The sequence below is a fragment of the Eleutherodactylus coqui genome, chromosome 1 (genome assembly GCF_035609145.1).
Source record: "Eleutherodactylus coqui strain aEleCoq1 chromosome 1, aEleCoq1.hap1, whole genome shotgun sequence".
Lineage (NCBI taxonomy): Eukaryota > Metazoa > Chordata > Amphibia > Anura > Eleutherodactylidae > Eleutherodactylus > Eleutherodactylus coqui.
This window is the reverse complement of record NC_089837.1, coordinates 444,978,250-445,001,124: the sequence shown is the minus strand read 5'-3', so window position 1 is coordinate 445,001,124 and position 22,875 is coordinate 444,978,250. Positions and strand designations below refer to the sequence as shown.

General features: G+C 44.8%; 1 protein-coding gene across 2 annotated transcripts in view; it reads left to right on the top strand.

The window, feature by feature from the left end:
• Nucleotides 1-808: 808 nt before the first annotated feature.
• FRY (FRY microtubule binding protein) overlaps nt 809-22,875 on the top strand; it is a 304,066-nt gene continuing 281,999 nt past the window's right edge. Inside the window, exon 1 of one of the 2 annotated variants that reach the window (XR_010787154.1) lies at nt 809-1,096. Coding sequence is in view for 1 of the 2 variants with exons in the window: in XM_066582996.1 (XP_066439093.1) it covers nt 904-1,096 (193 nt within the window). In the remaining variant the exon portion in view is untranslated. The remainder of the gene's footprint in view (nt 1,097-22,875) is intronic. The other variant, XM_066582996.1, reaches the window with a different exon arrangement.

Here is a 22,875-nt window from a genome sequence, read left to right as displayed (position 1 = left end):
CCCATCAGCAATAATATTCCCTTAAAGGGGTTTTCCAGGCAGCGCCAGTTGTCCGTGCCTGGATAGATCGGAGTCAGAGCAGAAACCCCTGTGCAGTAACGTACATGAACGCATCCTGCATCCGCTGTATTTCTACGTCTGTATGCGCGCTGTGCCCAAGAAAGTTGGGTACAACTAGAATCGGCCCAGACGTGAACACCCAAATTTGTACTGTCTGATATGTACAAACCCTGCACATTGCGCGTGCTATTCTCATCCGTGAAACCATAAAAATAGCCCATGTGATAGGACGTCCATGATAATTGGCTATAATTGGTCCGTGGAATACAAGGAAAGTGCATGGTCCAAATATACGCCCGTCTGAATGGGCCCTTATCAAGTTGTTCAGGATTCTGGTAAAGCTGGGTAACAGTCTCTATTGCATTGACTGTATATTTGCTGCTACTCGCAGATACAGCTTTTTTCTTTGCAGTGCAAATTTTGACACTTTTTGCTGACCCGTCAGGAGTCTTTTCCTTCATCAAGAATGACAGCGGCGATTATGTGAAAAGCCTTCGAGGAGGACACATGATATACCGTGTCACATCTGGAGGAAAGCCAGTTTTTTTCTTTTTGTTTGCATACTCGGATGGAAGATTATCTGCGCCTTTGAAGTCAGTGCAAATCTTTGTCTTGACCTAATGGTTTTCGTTTCCCGCTCCTCCTCCGGCTTCAAGCTCTTACCTGGTGCAGGGAGGTTCTGCTTAGTAATCCTACACCTGTTGAAGGCCACGCCTATGGCTGTGCTAAACTTCCCGAACAAGTGTATGGGCAAGCATGAGAACACCGACAGAACAGCAGAGGAACGGGCTTTATTTAGGCTTTAGCTGTCATTTACGTTGATCAATTAATGAAGAGGCCGCCATGGCCCTGGACGACATCAGCCTCCGGACTGGAAGTCAGCTCTGGTTAAACACCAATGACAATGTGCTTTCAAGACGAAGCAGCCTTCCCCTGGAGCTGCTCTCAGGGATTGATTTTAGGGGAAAGATCCCGAAAAACATGAAAATTTTGGATCCAATAAGACGGAACCGGAAAAGACCTTCGATTATCCCAGGTAAGATAAACAGATGGGTCAATTCTTTGATCAGGAACCTACAGTATATATAGGAGTAATATTAAGGAAGTGACAATTGGTATGGAGAAAAAAGTTACATACATAGGGAAGAAGTATAAGGGAACGCTCACTCGTAGCGTAAGCTCCAGTGCGGATGTGCATGTGGACCATACACGGTATATTACAGTATGTTCAAATAGATGAGATTTAAGGAAATCTCATTCATATGCTACGGAAAGGATTTGCAGCGCACAGTGACCGGCTGTACGGATTTTAAGTGTACAGCGTGTCAATTTATGCTGATGATTGTCACACCTTTAGACGAGAAAAATGAAATCTGCGCCAAATTTGCAACACAGCCATGGTGGGTGCCATATGAAGTGCAGCTCCCAAGACCCAGCACCCTGCAGAGATGTAATATTACAGTATATTCGCATGTCGCATTCTTTGCTGTAGTTTTTCTGAAACTGCTGCAAAACTGTGGCATGCTGTTGTGACTTTGGAACAATACCTCTAGGGCTCATGTCTATGACGGTGTATTTTTACCGCGTGCGTAACACGTTGTGAATGAAGTCAATAGACTTTCATTGATCTATGCACATGTGCATGTAGACACCGTGTATCAATGCACATCAGAAATAGATCGCAGCACGCTGTATTTCTCTGCGTCCCACGCAGCGTGAGCCCTATACATGGTGGAGGCAGCAAATGAAACACTGCCCATAAGCAAAACATTGTATGTGGATGGTGTTTTCATAGGCAACCCCACGCTGAAACAGAGCGTGGAATAAAAAAAAAGTCATACTGCACACGTCCGTGAGAGTGTGATACGTGGCCATGCGCAGTGCACTCTGACGGCAGAGCCATTGTTTACAAACAGCGTTTTACGCATACTTTTGTGGGTAGGAGGCCTTAGGCATTCACACGGCCGAGAAAATTGCGCAACATTTGTGCGTTACGAAAACACGTGTTGTTTCACATGGATTGTTCCCATTCTGGTCCAACTTCTCGGTGGACACTCATCCATTTAAGTCAGTGGGTGGGCAAAAAAAAAAGCACACCCAGGGGTCCTCTGGTTTAAAGTATATTTTGAATTTTTGCTCCCTTTTTCCAGCAACTACAAACCCTAACATGTTCTCACTGCCTGTAGGTTGCAGCTTGAAACAGCTGGACAATCACAGGCTGGACACACATGGTTTATACGGTACGTTTTTGGTTTTTTTGTGCATTGCAAATGACCGGTAGGCATTATTGAGATGCGATGGTCTCTACTGTAGTGATTAAAATTACGTTGACTTGATAAATTGTGTATTGTCAGTCAGGACCTGTTGTGTGCAAAAAGAGTCATTTTAGGTCTTTGTCGTCAGCGGTGATGCTAACACATATGAGCGTGAGACTGCTCCGAGGTCAATGATTGGCTGTAATGTCAGAGGGTTGGTGCTGGAATAGTGGGGGATTGAACAGAATTTTTAAGGTTTTTAAAAATATTTATAGCAATTTTCCTTCTATTAGACCATTATTTTTTGATCCCGGACAACCCTTTTAAGCCTATAACCATGCATTGTAATACATTTGTTAAAATGTTAACAAAAAAAAAATGATACACAGAGACCCTTGTAAGAGTGTGGCCAGGGGTCAGGCAATGGAGTAGCCCCGAGTCCTGGAGGGGCATTGACAACTGGGACTCTTGGCGGTGGTTTTATGAGACATGAAGCCAAATGAATGCTCAGTAAGCTGCTGATAAATAAGTCAACAAAATAACGAGCAGTAAAATCCGAAAATTACATGGAGTGTCCACCCCATTTGCTGGGTTTTAGTAATACCCATTGGGCGAATAAACTCAGTCCTTCCTGGTCCTCGGATAATAAAGCGCCGTTAGGGCGAGCACCCACTGGCGTTTTTTTACCTGCGTTTTGCGTTTTGCGTTTTGCGTTTTTCCTGCACAGGCATAGAGATAACATGTGTTGCTGTCCACTGGCGTTTTTTTTGCATTGCGTTTGCGTTTTTAACATAGGAACTGTCAGTTGCATATGTGTACTTATTTTTCTCCATGGAAATTAATGGCAAAGCCGCGAAAACGCCGCGAAAACGCCGCGAAAAACGCAGCGGAAACCGCGCGGAAAAAACGCGGGACACGCGGCGAAAACGCTGCGTTTTTTTCACGCGGGAAACGCAAACGCCAGTGGGTGCTCGCCCTTAGGGCGATAACCATCTTTCTTTCGATTCAATGGTTTTTTACTTGCCCATAGGGCTGCACCTTCTCGGACCAGCTGCTATGAGGAGTATCCCCTGCTTCGGAACTGCAGCCTATCTGCAGACTTACTGCCTGTCCACTTAGACTCTTGAGCTGTGCCTCCCCCTTTCATCTTAAAGGCGAAAGTACCATGAACAGTAGACCATATATAAACATTATCAACAGTCTCTATAACCCATCACAGACATTCTCCCTTACACCTTCCCCAACCATCATCTGGCCTTACAATTTTGTAGATACCAATGTTACCTGTCCTACCCAAGTCATAAGTGTTACTCTGCATGCAAAAAAAACTGTGATTCTCAACGCCCCCTATAAAAGATTGCTCCAATCATAGCTGTTAGGCAGCCCAATGGCCAGGCATACACGCTCGTAAGAACATTTGCCCGAACCTCGACCATGTGAATACTCTCCCCGATCAGTCAACAAACGAGTGAACTCTCATTCATTGGCTGTTGAGGTCATTTATACAAGTATAAAAATTCTCACTGACTCTCTCTATGCAGGCTTGGAGATGAGATGGTCATAGTAACAATTGTTTATTCCCACACTACAGATCATCTACCTGTGTAAACCTTATTACCAAGCACCGATCAACATGCTCATTCTGGTCTGGCGCTCGTTACCATGGGCATATGATCTGCCCATGTAAAACCACCCTTACTGTACTAGATCAGTGTTTTCGAAACCTAATTTGTTGGTCAACACCATTTAGGATGCCATGCTTTCTTTTATCTTCTTTGTTACTGTCACAATATCAACATGATGTTGTCGTTTTGATGTGTCTAGATGTTGTGAGTGTATCATGGCCAGTTGATGGGTTCACACATGGCCCAAGCCACACATGGTAGTTTCCCCAAGAGGCGGTGATGGATAATGAAATCATTACTTGTGCCTATAGTGATTGGCTGTGTTCCAAGATTTGTGATTGTTTTTGTAGTTTTAGGGTGCGGGCAGACGAGCGTAGGCGTATTTACGTTCGCACGAGCGCAATGTATAATCGCCCGAGCGATCGTTTTTCTCCGATCACGACCAGAGCTAGAAAGCGTATTTTCGTTTGTTCCTACTTTGCAAACGGTCTTTTCGGCGATCGAATATGCGTTGGCGCGTATTTCGGTCGCATATGTTCCGTTTTTTTCGAATTGCCGTTTTTACGCGCCGTAAAATCGCCCATGTGAACGAATACATTCGAAACCATTGCCTCAGATGGTCACGTATATACGTTTGGTCGCAAAAACGCGCCGTTTATGCGCTCGTCTGCCCGCACCCTAAGATGTAATTAACATTCAGATGACAAATTAGAAACGCACAAAGGCTTTGTTACAAGGTCATAAACTGGTAATTCCACTAGGTCATTGATATTTTCGAAACAACACTTCTCTGAAACCTGGAAACAATACAATGAGGGCTGGTGCCAGCTTGTTATTAGCGTGTGGTCCAATGTGGCATGAACCACATGCGGGACAAAACTTCACCCACGAATGCCAATGGGCAGATGATTTTACGGGTAATACGGTCTTCTTCCAGCCATTGGCCGCAGTGTGTAGGTACGGTCTCAGCCGTATGCGGGGCCGTGCTGTAATTCTGTATCAGCTTCACCTATACGTAGAGTATTTTATGGTTCCATAGGCCCTCTAAGTTGTACAGCGCTACAATATGTCATTATTAGATCTTCATATGCCTCCAACTTCTTCTTACCTTTTTTTTGCAAACCACTTAACTGACAAGCCTCCTTAATTTTATCTGCCCTACTGAATTGCTTTTGGCAGACAGTCAGCTGCAGCCAACAGAGTATTACAATAAGGCCTTTTTCACATGGCCGACAGTGATATTGCGGCAATATCGCAGTTTTGTTTGCGCGATTTGGTAGCGTCAGCAATGTTTTCTTGAGAATAATCTTACATCGCTGCTACCCGCGATAAAATTGCGCAATTCTTTTTATCGCAAAAGTCAATAGAAGTTTCTAATGCTAAAATTGCAAAAAAAATCGCAAGTTCATGCAATGCGATAAACAAGGAGGCTCCATAGGAAATCCTGGGAGAGAAAATATATCACATCGCAGAAAGATAGAAAATGGCGCGATTTTTTTTTCTCGCAAAATAGCATCAGTGAAAACATAGCTAATATGATGGAAACCATTGAGAAGCATGGGTTTTACAAACATGCGTTTTTGTAGAGCTGTCTTATCGCGCAATTTTGTAGCCCATGTTAAAGCAGCCTAAGGCCGTATTTACATGCCCGAGAAAGACATACGAGCTCTGTGTGTTTGCGCGACTCACAGAACTCACACAATGCAGTAATGTTTCCAATGGTTTCATTTACTTGGGCATTTTTCCGTTTGCACCAATAGTGCGAGATGTAAAAACTGAAGCAGGTCCTGTACTTGTGCAATTCACACACTAGAATAGGACCTGCAGTATGCGGAAGTGAGTTGCACCCTAGAATGTAGGGCGCAACTCACTATCACTGTGTAGGTACAGGCGTAGGGTGTTTTTTTTATCATGTTTTTTTCTTCCTTCTATACCTGGCAATGTTTTTAAGGTGGTCAGCTAGTAGGCCAGTTCCTCACTTGTTTATCGGGTGGCTAGTTGAAATGGTTATGTACTAAATCAGGGGTAAATGATAATTTAGTGTGGAAAACTGAACACATGATGGGAGGCTATGGTACCCTGCTGTACCGCCTCTAGCTTGGATACAAGATGTGATGTGGGCGGTCATGAAGGCTCTAGTACCCTGTTGTACAGCCTCTAGCTTGGATACAAGATGTGATACTGGCATGTATGGAGGTTCTAGTACCCTGTTGCACCGCCTCTAGCTTGGAACCAAGATGTGATACGGGTTGGGATGGAGGCTCTAGTACCCTGTTGTATCGCCTTTAGCTTGGATACAAGATGTGATACAGGCGGGCATGGAGGCTCTAGTAGCCTGTTGTACTGCCTCTAGCTTGGATACAAGATGTGATACAGGTGGGCAGTGGGCATGGAGGCTCTAGTACCCTGTTGTACCGCCTCTAGCTTGGATGTAAGATGTGATATGGGCAGGCATGGAGGCTTTAGCATCCTGTTGTACCTCCTCTAGCTTGGATACAAGATGTGATATGGGTGGGCATGGAGGCTCTAGTACCCTGTTGTACCGCCTCTAGCTTGGATACAAGATGTGATAAGTGCAGGCATGGAGGCTTTAGCACCCTATTGTACCACCTCTAGCTTGGATGCAAGATGTGATACAGGTGGGCATGGAGGTTCTAGTACCCTGTTGTACCGTCTCTAGCTTGGATGCAAGATGTGATACAGGCAGGCATGGAGGCTCTAGTACCCTGTTGTACCGCCTCTAGCTTGGATACAAGATGTGATACAGGTGGGCATGGAGGCTCTAGTACCCTGTTGCACCACCTCTAGCTTGGATGCAAGATGTGATACGGGTGCACATAGCTTTTTATAGGCCAAGGGTAGAAACACTTGTAGGGCCTCAAGTGGCAAGACTGTTAATCTAATCGCACTACAACTCTAATCATTTGTATATCTGCCTGAGATGTAACTGCATGCCTGATTTTTGCCTCTAAACAACAATTTCCTCGAGGGGGTTGGATTTTTTTATTTTTTGACAGTGAATGTAGATAAGACAGGAACCACTATTCACAATAGGTGATGGTCACAGGTCACCTCCTTTCCTTCCCTAGAAAATGACGTCTGTAAAGGTCACAGACCAGGCCCACAATTCACTCCCATATAAGTCAATGCGTCCCCTCCTGTATATTGAGTCTACGGGTGACAAAGCTGCTGTAAAGCATATTAGTAAATGCTAGTAAATTCAGTTCAGGCAAGAGAATTGCCCCACATAGTTATGTACAGGCTAAAGAATAAAAAATCTGGGGGTAAAAAGAAAATAGAGGAGAGAAGTACTGCTCAAAAGCATGTTTTTGTTAACCTGACTTAAGTGTTTTCTTACTACAATAGTTGGTAATGGGCCCATTGCTATTATTGCCCAGGGGCCCATGCCACACTGTCTGCTCACAACATAGGCACTTGTAAAACTGGTTCCTTGGATGTGCAGTCGCTTGATAAACAGTTCGTAGACATAGGATGTGTGTGTATACATGGATGAGACATAAGCAACCAAAGGGTAAACCAACCAGCAGCCTCCTTATCTGAGGTCAGTTCTCACAAAAGTTACAGCGGTCCAGTTAGGCCTCATGTCCATGGGCGGATTTTTGCTGTGGAATTTGTAGCGGGCGTCCGCCTCTGGATTCCGCAGCAATAACCCTCCATAGCATGCTGTGGTAAAATGTTTGGTATTGCAGTGAAGGGAACCGCAGGCAGCAGGTTCGGCGATTTTTCTAGTTTTCCGGGCCGATGACAGCCTGGCAGGTATAGAGCTGACCTGATTCCCGAGCAGGAAGCACCAGGCCAAGCTCTACAAGTGACGTCATGGTCCCTTTCTCTTCCAGTGTCGGCAATGGGGACATAAGGGACTCATGCTCCGACCATAGTGGTTTGGGTTAGGCCTGGGTGGTAAAGTAGGCGCAATTAGCAGCCGCGACCTGGAGACTCCGGGGGTAGCGCTGATAGTTGACAAGAGTTGTCATTGTCAAATAAATAACAGGTTTATTAACAATGGAACAAAAAGAATGCAATTTGTAACCCGTTAATCTGGGGTAAGTCGGTCACTGAATAGAGTTCAAAGATCTGTGTAAGCCTGGGTTCACACACACCGGAATTCCGGCGGAAATCTCGCAGTTTGGATGCTGCGAAAAAACGCGAGATTTATGCCGGTAGAAGCACTGCAGCTCTTCCACTGCGGCCGGCGCTCCCATAGAGGAGAACGCGGCCGAAGAAGAAAAAAAATGTACATGCTGCGGCCGGGGAATCCGCGCCGCAGCGCCGGCTTCTGCGCCGCATTTCTGAGAAATCTCATCCACATGGCTGGCTAATCCTGGGATTAGCGACCGCAGGCCGATTTGCGGCGACGAAATTCCGGACGGAATTTCTGCTGCAAATCAGCCCTGTGTGAACCCAGCCTAAGGGTGCATTAACATGGGTCAAGAGTGAAAAACTTGGTTGAATATTGCACTCGCAAACCTGCGATGTTTGCTGCAAGTAAAATGTGTTTTGCGAGAAAAACGCATCACATCTCTGCAACACGTGATTTTTCACAATGGGGAATGGCATGTTGTTTCAATAGGAAGAAGAGAAAAATTGCAGCGCACTTGCATGAAAATCACATCTACATGTGAGTGTGATAAAAAAAAAAACTTTCATGCTGCCATAGGAGAAAAATCAATCATGCAAATACAAACATTTTAAGCAATTTATTTTTTAATGCATGATATCTGATCATATCACTTGTGATAATCACCCACGTGAATGTCCAACCTAAACACTTAGCAATCGAACTCCTTGCCAAGCTAACCAAGAGTTAACTCACTTGAGGCCTGTTAACACGGGTTCACAGTAGTCAAAGAAGAGGGAACAGAAGAACGCGCACCTTCAGCCTTTCAAGTGTCTTGACTCTACTTGATCGGCCTGCTTCTCTTTTTACCGGAGGACACTGTCCGTAGTGTAAGGGGGTAATGCTGCCAGGTTTTGCCTTACAGAATAGAGTGGCAGCTCTGAGCATTAGGCCTCATGTCCACGGGCGGATTGGCAAATTCAATTGCGGATGGGCCGCGGATCGGATGGCGGCTTCCATTGACTTAAAGGGAAGCCATCTGTGTGGGATCCTCACTGAAATGAAGCATGTTACAAAAGGTCCACAAATCAAATCTGCATGCTTTATTTCACTTGCAGATACCCATGTATGCCTATGGGCAACTTAATTTGTAGATCTTCCACTAATCAGATCTGCCCGTAAACATTGGGCCTTAGCCTATGGATGCCAGTTCAAGCCCCGCCCCCTCTAATCTAGGAGTCAGCCGGGAGGTGGATGGGGAGCAGACTGTGCTTACCAGTGCAAACGAGGACAACGCTACAGCGCTGTATCAGGGGCTTCCTTCCAACAGCCAAGGAGGGGAGATCAGGAAGAAGACACAAAGAAGGTACCATTATGTTATAGTCTTTCAGAGGCTTCAGAGAGGCTCTGTCCCCGAGTGGGGTAGCCGTGACATGGCTAGCGGGGCAACGCTGTAAAGATAAGGTCCCACTGATAGAGTTAATGGATGGCTGAAGCCCTTCCCTAGCCTGGAGAGCCTGGGAAAGTTTTGGCCCCAAGGAAGAAAAAGGAGCTATGTCACTGAAGTCAGTGGTGCGGCATAGAGTATGGAGACAGTCAGGCACAGCAGAAGCAGAGGTAGCAGAACAGAGCTGATTGTGGTAGATGTCAATCACTGATCGCTCCGCCCACAGGACAGTTCGGCACAGGATGTGCAGAGATATAGATGAATAAAATACAAGTTATACTGAATCTTTCCCCATAAAGCTATACATCAATCTGCTCGGCTCCTCCTGCTCTATAACATGATGCCGGCAGTTTGGACAGCATATTCCAGCTGACAGATGCCCTTTAAAGAGACCATATTTAACATAGAATAATACCAGCTCGTCCCCCACTTGCAGCAGCTCAGCTCTCCAGTGAATGTCAATGAAGATTTCCGTAATGTTCATGTTTTTAATTGCTCAGCACACGATAATCGCCTTAAACACTAGGGTCTCTCTTAATGCTCAGCTACAGGAATCGTGCTTTGCAAAATCCATAAAAAAATTGCAGAAAATGGACTAGATGGCTTGCTGTATATTTTTTCACTGTTTGTTGCTTTTTCTTATTCCTTGTTCGTAAGCTTATTTATATAAGGTGCACTGTGCTAAAATAAGCTGTTGAGCAGCAAATGTCTAAATTTGCTCATATTCTGGTGGATGTGGTCTGGTAATATGTCCTGGGTATTTTTAGCCTCTAAATATACTAGAATACAGCTCCTCAGCTTCCTTCCTTCACTCTCTCTCTAGTCTTTGTGCACAAAGCAAAACCAAATGTTATATACTGCATGATGTATTAAACTCTCAATGGAAAAATATTCCTTTAAAGGGCCACTCCGCTGATTTGGTGATTTGTGTTTTTTTTTTCCATTTACTATGTTACTAGTCCCTCATTATATATAATTTGGCTACTATTATCTTCGTTTGTTATTTTTCTCTATATGCAAACTTCTGCACTCCTCTTCAGGTGGGTCATGTGATCAATTTTTTGATAAATGAGTTACACCAGCACAACTCTGAACCACTGCCCACTTTTTTCAGCACATTCAGCTATGACTCCTAACTAGAGATGAGCGAACCTACTCGGCCACGCCCCTTTTTTGCCCGAGCGCCGCTATTTTCGAGTACTTCCGTACTCGGGCGAAAAGATTCGGGGGGGCGCTGTGGGTGAGTGGGGGGTTGCAGCGGGGAGTGGGGGGGAGAGGGAGAGAGGGCTCCCCCCTGTTCCCCGCTGCTACCCCGCTCCGCCACGCCTCCCCCGCCCCCCGGCGCCCCCCGAATCTTTTCACCCGAGTACGGAAGTACTCGAAAATCGCGGTGCTCGATCAAGTAATTACTCGAAACGAGTATATTCGCTCATCTCTACTCCTAACATGTTCTGAAGTGCTTGTGGGTTGTAGCTTGTTACATCTGGACAATCACAAGCTGGACTCCTCTGGCTTACATTTTGTTGTGCAATGCAAATAACCGGTAGCCATTGTTGGGAAGTGATGATCACTACTGAAGTGATTTTAATTCAGATGACCTGTTAAAAATGTGTGGTGTTATGTGGCTGTACGTAATGTCATTGCTGCAGGGAAGTGAACAGAGGATGATGAGGACCACCAGAGAGTTGGTGTTGGAGCATTAGGGGGATTATACATCTTTTATATTTTTAGCAACTTTTCCCCTATTACCCCTAGTTTCTGAACTAGAATCTGTCCCAAGATAAAAATAGGAGGGGGTATTATTACGTGTAGTTGTTTTTCTCTGCCGCCCCTCCAATTCGCCGGTTCTAGTACCTGTTTTCAGTCATCCAAGAAGGCCGGGACAATTTCCAAACTACCTCCTGGACACTGGGTACTGATTGGCCAGTTCTGATCACATGACTAGTTCTGGCCAATCATGTATAGTTCATTGGTAGTCTAACACTACTGTAGTGGCCCAAAGTCTATATTTTTTGCCCCTTCATAAATGTCCTACATATAATGTCTTTTGCGTAGATGCGCTGTGCAAACAGTTAGGCTCTTGTTATGTGTATTGCACAGCTGCAGCATGTGAGAGGTTAATGTCTGAATGTGGCTGGGATATGTCTGGAAAAGTATCAATTTATTCCCTGTTACTTGGTATGTTAGAGCCTATAAATGTGAGTGTCTGAGAGCGGGAAAGGGTCTGTCTTTCATCATTTTCTACGGTTAAGAGATGAGTGGGGTGACAGCCACATGGGGGTACCTTCAACCCTCATGTGGAGAAGTGATGGAGGAAGAGGGGAGGTATCCTGAGGCCTATTCTAGGTACCACCTCTAAGGAGCAAGTGAAGTAAAGAGTCCGCTGTGCAGAGCTTAAAGGGCCTTATTCTACATGCAAAATACTGTGTTTCTGAGTGCCTCCAAAAAAGATTGCTCCATTCACAGCCTTTAAGCCACTTTTACACAGCCAATTACTGGACATGTGTGTTTGTAAGGAAGTTTTTGTCTAACCTGTAGTTTAGCATTACAAGAGACCCTACAGTATAAGGGGATTGCTGAGTGACTGAAAATTTGATCATGACTGAAAATCTTCATTGTATTAAGATTATATGGTATAGTGACACTTGGCTCCATTCACCTTAAAGCTAAACTGTAATACCAGAACCAACTCATGGAATTACACTTTTTCTGGAAGCTGCCATTTTTCTAATACTGCAGAACCCCTTGAAACTACTTAGTCATTATATTAGATACATTTCAAATAACTAGACCACTGTAAGTTTTCTGAGAACTGACCTGTGATGTCATTGTGACTGCCTGGGAAATACTTGTCTCTATATATTGTCCATGAGTCAACAAGTTAGTCATCAGGGCTTGCTGTATAATGACATTACTTGGACTATACCACACAATGGGACGTGTTGAGGTGTGAGAGCAGCATGTATTCTTGCAGGAAGTCTTAAAGGTGAGACAACTAAGAATTGCCATGTGCAGGGGTGGAGCCTAGCCAACAGTTGTAACTAGCAGGGGCTGTCTCACAGGGAAAGAGCTGACCAGTGATCAATGTAGCTGCACTAAAGTGAAAGGAGCTGCGTATCCAAGCGGTCAGAGAGTCAGGTACTGATCAAAGTCAGCATGGGTACTAGTATAGTATGTCTCCACCAGAAGACATGGGTGGGCCGTGCTGACCTACAGGTAACGCCCAGGTCACACCCACACCTCCCACAAACACACCTTCACAGATTTCCAATGCCCACGTCTGTGCGAGCTCCGAGCTGAGTATCTCCTCCCAGGACCTGCGTGATCTGCAGAGCATCCACCATGGACAACGACATCTGTGTGGCAGGGAGAGGAGACTTACAGCCCGGAGAGGGCGAGTGGGCATGGCATGGATGGTGGATCGGGGCTGGCAGGGGACAGGGGGAGCAAAGATGTGTGAGCTGTCAGGGGGATGACCTGGTACATGGGCATATAGGGAGACATATACGATATGTACGGACGTTGACATGGGAATCTGTGGGCAGCTGTGGGTGTGACCTAGGCATTACCTGTAGCTCAGCCCAGCCAACCCATGTCTTCTGGTGGAGACATACTATACTAGTACCGTCAGCGTGAGCTTATCAAGTCAAGAGCACCTGGTGTAAGGAGAGACTAGCCAAGAAAAAGGCTGCAATTGGGCTGCCAAGTGCTCAGCTGCCAGCTATCTGCGTCAGTGGCATCGTTCAGAGCCTCCATGCAAAATACTTGCGGCATACCGCACTATTTTGTCTGGTAAAATGAGTGGGAGAAACCCATTACAGTTAATGGAGTCCATCAGGTGCTGTTTGTGACCACCATTACTATCTCAGGATAGTTCATTAGTAGTCATTTGACAGGAATTCTGAGTGACACACATCATCATTCGACTGTTGATGATCTAACCTAAAGACAGGCCATCAATAGAAAATGGCCCGGAGAACATCTATAATGACAAGAAGAGTTTTAAAAGTTTTTTCGTTATCTCTCTACATTTCAGCAGTCATAACTTTTATTTTCAAATTGATTAAGTTATATGAGGTGTTTTTCTATTGAAGGCGAGTTGCACTTTATAGAGGGCACCAGTTTTTGGTTTATGGTTACTGGTTAACGTTTATTTAAGTTTTTTCTTTTCACTCTCCATCATAAATAATTATATACTTTTATTGTATAGGTTCTTATTAGAGATGAGCTAACGTACTCGGTTTGGGTGTTTTTGGACCCGAGCACCGCTTTTTCAGAGTAACTGACTACTCGGACGAAAAGATTCGGGGGGCTCCGGGGGTGCGCGGGGGGTTGCAGAGGGGAGTGAGGGGGGGAGAGAGAGAGCTCCCCACTGCTACCCCTGCTCCACCACGCCGCCCCCCAGCGCCCCCCGAATCTTTTTGTCCGAGTAGTCAGCTACTTGGAAAAAGCGGTGCTCGGGTCCAAAACACCCGAACCGAGTATGTTCGCTCATCTCTAGTTCTTATGCTTGTGAGTACTGTTACAGTTATGCATTTGGATACTGATTACACCCTATTGCTACTTATACATATTAGATAGCTGACACCCCATACACATGCACACTCTGCTCAGCTGATTGTACATATGTTGTGTATGTAGTAACTGGGAAAGCCCCTGCTAGACACCTCTGGCTTATCTCCCAAGGACAGAAGGATCGGGCAGTTCAAATCCAACATCTGCCACCTGGGGTGGCTTCTAGAGATGAGCACACTCGGACAAGAATGCAGTTACTCGAGAAGAGCGAGACTTGCTCAAGTAACTGACTTATCCGAGCATACTCGCTCATCTCTAGCGACTTCCATAAACATCAGCTGGTTCTTCTGACAACAGGTTTGGACTATATCTAATGTGTAGGCCACTCATGCTTTCCGCTTGAATGACATGATTAAGTTTGACAAAAGATTAAATGTCAGGGATCAGTGCTTTTACTCTAGAGCTGGATGGTGGCTGTATGTTATAGCCATTGCCCTGCTCATGATTGCAGAGGTGCAGTAGGGCGAGCATTGCTTCTTGAGAAGTATAGCCCCAATAACTCCAAGCCAACAATTCCACGCCGGCGTACATGAGCCCTGATGCTGTTCTTCAATACATTAAAGTTGTTCCAAACTGGAGTATCCCATCATGGTACTCATGATGGTAGGGCTACATGGTAACTGTTGGTCACTTGTGAGTCGTGGTAAAATTATGGGACGGCCAAGTACCACAGTATTTCTCCGTGGGAAAAAAAGGTTGTGTTTGACCTAATTTACGCACTTGTCACCCTTTGTACAGCAGCATTAGTCAGTGTATTGTATCCAGCTCTCTATAAGTTTATTTTGGATGCACCTTGAGTCTGTGTGTAACCAGGGCCCTTTCACATTTGAGCAAGGCGAGATTTATCGGTTACCGTAATATATGTATTTAGTACAATGCACTAGAAGGCAGGCCGGCAGGTGATCTATACTATTAGGTAGCACTGAGAAATCTTCCCCTTTCCGTGTTACATACATGCCTTTATGGATTTGTAGTTTTAGCTTGGAAATCTGGGTTAAAAAGTCCTTTTATTGCAAAGTTTTATTTTGGGAATGGACAAAGGCGAAGAATCCACTATGTCATATTTCTATTTCTACATTCTTTGATATTCTGGTGTGTTTGGGATATGATTTCCAGCTATTATGCAAATGTTGATGTTAAACAATCCAATGAAATCCTTATATTTACTGTTTTGTATGTATAATCTATTTTTTTTGGCTGAAGATGAATTTTTTGAGTAAGAAGATGCATTATATGTTGTGTTTACATTCTTTTGTTAAAGGGGATTTCATGTATTCAGTTGTGGAAATGTTGTATCACAGATGTAGTTATTCATATAAATGAGCAACTCTGTAATACATGAATGGCTCAAGTCCGGGAGTATGGCGGGCCTGTAATCATACTACGTGAATGGTCCTATGTAGAAAGTGGTGCATCTTGGACTCCGTGAAAGAATGTTCTTTTATTTACAGGCAACTCAACAATCACCACCCTAATCAGTAGGTTACTAATACTTGTTGGCGTCGGCACTCTGCCTTGGATTTACTTGGGCCTACTGGTAATTTGTTGGGCATCTCAACTATGGTTCATGTGGCTCTTGTCTCTAGCCACCAATTCTATGGATGGACTGGCACTCTCTTGGGGTTTCTGCCATTTGTTTGGTCTCTGCCATGACTACATTCTGCTGTGCCTCACTCTACACTACAACAACCCACCCAGAACAAGACTGGCATGTATCTTGATAATGAGACATGTCGGCAGCATTACCTGGTGTCTTCAAGGCTTTCACATTTGACATTTCCTCTTTGGTTCTCCCTATAGTATCCTGCAGTCGTACTCGACTCTACCTACATGTGCCACCACTATTACTATACTATGTTTAATCTATTGCATATATACTTTACATTTCACACCTACATAAAATACACAGTTACAAACGCCTAGAGGTATTTTCCACTCGTTTACAGGCAAGACACATTAGATAAATGAAGAAAACAGGGGATCATGGGGCTGCTGATAAGATGTGAGGACCCATCGAAGCGAGATAATAGGGATTTATTAGGTAACATGTTTCATTGTAGGATTGACATCTCCTTTGGTCTATGTTGCCAAAGATGTCAATCCGACACCGAAATGCATTGGTCTGTATGGCCCGAAAAAGGTGTCAATCCAACATCTAAACACGTTGACTAATCCCGGGGTCATCACTTCTTTTTGTCAGCAGCACCATAATGCATTTATTTCCTTCCTTCAGTCATCGCTTACAGAGGCACTCTTCATCGATCCGTCCTGCGGAGGATGAAGGTTTGAAAGTCTTGTTACCATGCTGTGCCGAAAGAAAAAGCGGCACAGGTGCCAATATTCCAACGTACTTTCTCACTGAACACCTACTGGAAGCCGCTCTTTACTATGGAAGCTCTATCTTTTAATTGGAGAAACCCTTTAGCTGTCGGCCGAACAGTTGACTAGGTCACCCAAAACACCCGTACATATGCATGCTTGGCTTGGCTGAGCGTCCATGTGTCCATGCGTCCATATGAAGAGAAAGGTCCCTCTTACACAAGCCAAGAAATCATTCCGATTCCCCCGAACAATTATCATTCAGCCTAAATGCATGCATGCCTGAATGAACAATAAATTCAGTCTTTCATCTATGAACAAGTGCCTGTTTACTGTGGAACGCTCTCCGGCCCACTCTGCCTCCATTCACGTAAAGATGACTGCTCCTGTGTAAAAGCACTGGAACAATATCGGTTGGACAACCTGTTGGGCATCTGTGCCCGATGGGTCGTCCCGTGTAATAGCATACACCATTTTATGGCACCATTTTATCTTCGCTAGAACATAAGGACCAGTGAATTAAAATCAAATTTCCCAATCCTTATTTACCCTGACATCTGGGGGAGAGTTGGGAAGCCCTCCATACATATTAATAGATCAGCTGGCTTCGCCAAATTCACTCATTTGGCCCATTTTCATCAAATGAGTATAGCCCTCTTGTAGAGACCTTTTTCTTGAGTGGCTGTATGATTTGGCTCATGGAAAGGGATCAGGACCAAGGAACCCCTCCCCTACCCTGTGACATCTGTATGCCCTAGACCAGTGGTTCCCAAACTTTTTCAGCCATGGACCCCTTTTTGAATCAATACTTTCTCGTGGAGCCCCAAAGCAGGGCAGAGGGTGTGGTCAAGGGAGGGGTTAGGCGTGTGGCTTATCACAACATATGATTTTTACCTCCGTTGGAGGACAGGGAGGAACGGTGGAGCACTGGATGGGCTATTGATATACATTATATTTAAAATTAACATGCTCCGGAATTAAATCCCGCACCACATGTCAATATCTGCATGGGTTTTTTGCAGATTTTTTTCGCAGTGTGTGGATGAGATTTTTAAAATCTCATCTGCTTTGCAGCTACAGCTGCTGTAAGTTCTGCAGCTAATCCATGTAGTAATAGGGACCTGCTATATTGGTGACCCAAGTAGTAATAGTGTCCCCTATATTAGCCCCAGTGGTAATAGTGACCCCTATATTGGTGGTAGTCCCAGTAGTAATAGGTGACCCCTATTTCGGCCCCAGTAGTAATAGGGTGACCCCTATTTTGGCCCCAGTAGTAATAGGGTGACCCCTATTTTGGCCCCAGTAGTAATAGGTGACCCCTATTATGGCCCCAGCAGTAATAGGTGACCCCTATTACGGCCCCAGCAGTAATAGGTGACCCCTATTACGGCCCCAGTAGTAAAAGGTGACCCCTATTATGGCCCCAGTAGTAATTGGTGACCCCTATTTCGGTCCCAGTAGTAATAGGTGACCCCTATTTTGGCCCCAGTAGTAATAGGTGACCCCTATTTTGGTCCCAGTAGTAACAGGTGACCCCTATTTTGGCCCCAGTAGTAATAGGGTGACCCCTATTTTGGCCCCAGTAGTAATAGGGTGACCCCTATTTTGGCCCCAGTAGTAATAGGGTGACCCCTATTTTGACCCCAGTAGTAATAGGGTGACCCCTATTTTGACCCCAGTAGTAATAGGGCGACCCCTATTTTGGCCCCAGTAGTAATAGGGTGACCCCTATTTTGGCCCCAGTAGTAATAGGGTGACCCCTATTACGGCCCCATTAACACTAGGGGCCCCCATTGCCAACCCCCACCATTGGTCTTTGCTCAGTGCCCGGACAGGCTGTAGTGAGGAAATGAACAAATAGGACCTGCGGTGCCATAGCAACGCAGATCACCTGACCGAAGCCGGCTCATGTTATCCTTGTTGATATTCCACCACAGGTCCTGTTCCTCACTAATGCCTGTCCAAACACTGCTACTTCGTTAAGTAGAGCAAGGACCTAACCCCTCGATTGAATCGCTGACTATCGCTCGTGGAGCCCAGTTTTGGAAACGCTGCCTTAGGGTATATAGAAATGGGTTTTCCTTTTATATGGTAACTCCTTTAGGTTAATAAAAATTCTACTCACGCTTTCCACTTGCATCTGGCTTTGAAGAAAGCTGGGTGATAAACTCCACAGCCGGCACTAAAGCACCCACAAGGGATGTTTTCCTTTTTTTCCAGACTCTGGAATGGCAAATCTGCCTAGTTATACAGCGATACTTCCCCTCTCCTGTGCCGCTGCATGAATGGGCAGATTTGCTGCTCAAGAGTCCGAAACTAAGACATAAACCAATTGCATTTTTAATAATTGGCCAGACTAGAACAACTGAAAGGTTTGCGGCTCAAATGCAAAACTGTATTACAGCTCAGTGCCAGTTTCAAGTGGTAAAGAGACTAGAGATGAGCGAATCTACTCGGTTCGGGTGTTTTTGAACTCGCGCACCGCTTTTTCTGAGTAACTCACTACTCGGACGAAAAGATTCGGGGGGCAGCGTGGTGGAACGGGGGGTAGCAGTGGGGAACAGGGGGGAGCTCTCTCTCTCTCGGGAGTCCATTCTACACACGGTCAGTGACAGCTGACACTCATCCGCAACGGTTATAATCAGCATTCACGCTGATCGCAACTGTTAACCCTTTAAATGCTGTTGTCAATTCTACAGCGGCATTTCTATGTCATTTGGAATATGTACACAAGAAGAACAATAATCGCCCCACAACTCCCCGAAAAAGGCAAAATAGTTTTTTGTTTCTATTGCACTACACTTTGAAATAAATATTTTTTTAATTAATGCAGTTCATTATATGGTACATTAAATAGTATCACTGAAACATACAACTCATCAATCAAGAAACAAGCCCTCAGGCAGCTACGTTGATGGAAAAATAAGAGAGTTGTGCTTTGATGAATTGATACAATAAAAATGCTAAATATATTATTTTTTGATCTGGCAGAATTTTAGGTGTCATCCCTGCGCTAAAAACTGTCTGTACGCTACTCATATTCACGCTAATGTACTAATATATGGAAAGGTCCGCGATTAATATCGTTAATACTAAGGATGAGCGAGTATACTCGCTAAGGCACTACTCGTCCGAGTAATGTGCTTTAGATGAGTATCTCACTGCTCCTCCTTAAAGATTCGGGGGCCGCCGCGGAGCGGGGGAGAGCGTGGAGCAACGGAGGGGAGATCTCTCTCTCCCTCTCCCCCGCCCGCTCTCCCCTGCTCCCCGCAGCGACTCACCTGTCAGCCGCAGCGGTCCCCGAATCTTTAGGGACGAGCAGGGAGATACTCATCTAAAGCACATTAATCGGACGAGTAGTGCTTTAGCGAGTATACTCACTCATACTGATAGTAATACTAATAAACAACAATCTAGCCAACATCACTATTCTTTGCCCAGAGGCCGGTCCAAGCCCCATCACCCTTCTTACCATTTTTCCCTCTCTACTCCTACCCCCCCTCTTACTTCTCTTCTTCTCTCTTTTAGGTTTACCATTCGTTAGTATTCTTTTATTGTTAATCTCAGAATATCTTTTGTTCTTCTTTCTTTTTATATTGTCAACTTATGTTCTACACTTAAGTAATTAGTATGTTATCGACAAAACATAAGAGTTATACTAGAATGTTTATATAAACCAGAATGGGCTGCCCTAGAACGCCAAGGAGACAAACTGAAGAACAACGACAGACTTTTTGTATATCAACAATGTTTATTTGACACTTGTCATTCACAAAAATGCGCTCATTGTATTTCAGTGATACGCTAAACAAATAAAAACTTTTTGAACCATGTCAGTACATTGTAAAAAAAAAAAAAAAAAGTCATATGTACAATCCTAAAATACTATAAAATAAACCCATATTTATAACGTCCTGTTCAAGAAATGTACAGGACGATTTCAAAGTCAGGGTCACCCGGAATATCGTCTGAATGACAAGAGATAGATGTATTAAGATTTTTAGAACACTTAGATAGGTTGGTGAAAACTTTTGGCACTGCGGTGGAGCCTGTTGGCCGTCTTACTGGCAGCCATCTTGGAATGAAAACACTTGAAATTAAAAATTGAATTAACACTTCTTCACACAATGTTTTATGTTCAAATTCATCCATAACTTGAAAATGGTTGCAGGTATTGAAAAAATGACTGCACCTTCTATTGTCGGATGAAATTCTACCCTTAGGGGCTTATTCCGACATGCGAATATCGGACGGGTTTTCATGCCCGGCCCATGTATGCTGTCTCTCTCTGCACGGAGCTCCCGCCCCCACACCACCCCTCACCACTATTCGCAATGGGAGGGGATGGGGTGGAACTTAGCCCCTCCCCTGTCCCACCCCTTTCATTGCAAACAGTGTCGAGGGGAGGGGCGGAAGCTCAGTGTACTGCTCCCGTCCCATCCCGCCTCCTCCCCCTGCAAAGAGGGACAGCATATATCGGCCAGGTGTGAAAACCCAGAATAAGCCCTTAGGCTAACTTAAAGGGGTTGTCCCACGCCGAAACGGGTTTTTTTTTATTCAATAGGCCCCCCGTTCGGCGCGAGACAAACCCAATGCATGTGTTAAAAAAAACCAAAACGTTTAGTACTTACCCGAATCCCCGCGCTGCGGCGACTTCTTCCTTACCTTAGTAAGATGGCCGCCGGGATCTTCACCCACGATGCACCGCGGGTCTTCTCCCATGGTGCACTGTGGGCTCTGTGCGGTCCATTGCCGATTCCAGCCTCCTAATTGGCTGGAATCGGCACACGTGACGGGGCGGAGCTACGAGGACCAGCTCTCCGGCACAAGCGGCCCCATTCACCAGGGAGAAGACCGGACTGCGCAAGCGCGTCTAATCGGGTGATTAGACGCTGAAATTAGACGGCACCATGGAGACGAGGACGCTAGCAACGGAACAGGTAAGTGAATAACTTCTGTATGGCTCATAATTAATGCACAATGTACATTACAAAGTGCATTAATATGGCCATACAGAAGTGTAAAACCCCACTTGCTTTCGCGGGACAACCCCTTTAATACTGCTGAGTGCAATATGGGGTCATGAATCACGGCCTCATATCGCGCTCTGCACTATGTGAATTCCCCGCAGATGTGAGCTGTGTTCATGTCAAAACCGCCTCATATCACATCGGGGAAGAGGCAACCCTCCTGCCGCGGCTGTCAGCAATCCTCTGATGCTTGTTTCCCGCATGTCAGAGGATCGGCAAGTGTTTCCCGATGATTTCAGTGGGAAACCTCACATCTCACTCACGTGCTCATCCACATTCATATCTTTGACTGTCCCATTGAAAACAATGGGTAAATTGTTCCAAGGAACGCAAAAAAATAGGACACGCGATTTTTTTCCCACCCTTATCACTCGTGTATGAGTTAATTCAAAAGAACTGAGTTCATATTCGCGTGAGTCTTGTGCGTCTCACAATGCACAAAACGTGCGCTCGCTTGCACGTATTTCATGCCCCCCATTAAAGTTTCTTGGGCTGAATCCAAGATGGCTGCCACCAAGATGGCCAGAAGGCAAAATTACTTCTAAAAGTACAATTTTTCCTGTAGAGGACTGCATGCGACCTAAATACACTAAGAAAAATGTAGGACCTCCAGAATGCAAATTGTTCTTGTCGTCAAGGTCAGAATTGGCCCTGTGCTCTAGGAGTTAATCATTTACAGTATATTAAGAGCCTTTTTGTTTTATGGTAAAACATCTGGAGATAATAGCAGTTAACTAAAAGCCATTCTAATGAATTGCAGCAGGATATTATAATGCCAACAGTAAATCTAGAGCTTTCTTAGCTACAATAGAATTAGAGAAGCCTCTTTCTTCTTTACACTGGAAGTTCATGAACTTCTCCATTACCTCCTGCTGTTCTCCACAATGGACCAAGTAGCCTACAGGAAGACAGATGTGCAAATATACCAATATGCAACCACTGAAGTTCTGTCCAGATATAGAAAGTTTCTCAACTAGTACAATGCAGTATTTTCAAATGCTTGATGACTCCTGCTGCGTGCTGTTGTGTCCTAAGTTGTCACTTAGCCCAGGCCATATTTGTTCCTGTTGTCTTCCTATAATGCAAAAAAAAAATTCACATTCGCTTTTATCTGCATTTTCTTCCAAGAATCTTGCTTTGTAGGTATTTTTCAAGCAATATAGATGAGCCTTCAATTATATGCATGAAATACCGTTAGGATGTGCTGCTGTTATGTTTGAGCTAGACATAAAATAACTTGCCCAGATCGGATATAATTGGATGTCCAAAAAGGACGGATATACACACATATACATACATCAAATGCGGAGAACACAAAATATTTATAACAAACTTAAGAATTGGGGGAATGGGAAATCTGACCATTCCCTAGTAATAAGATTAGACCCTATCTAAAAGCGGAGTAGTCGTCCTGATGAGGGCAACCCAATGCGAGGAACCTGGGGCAACCCAGACTGTCCCTAGTTGGATTACAGGGAAAATCTTT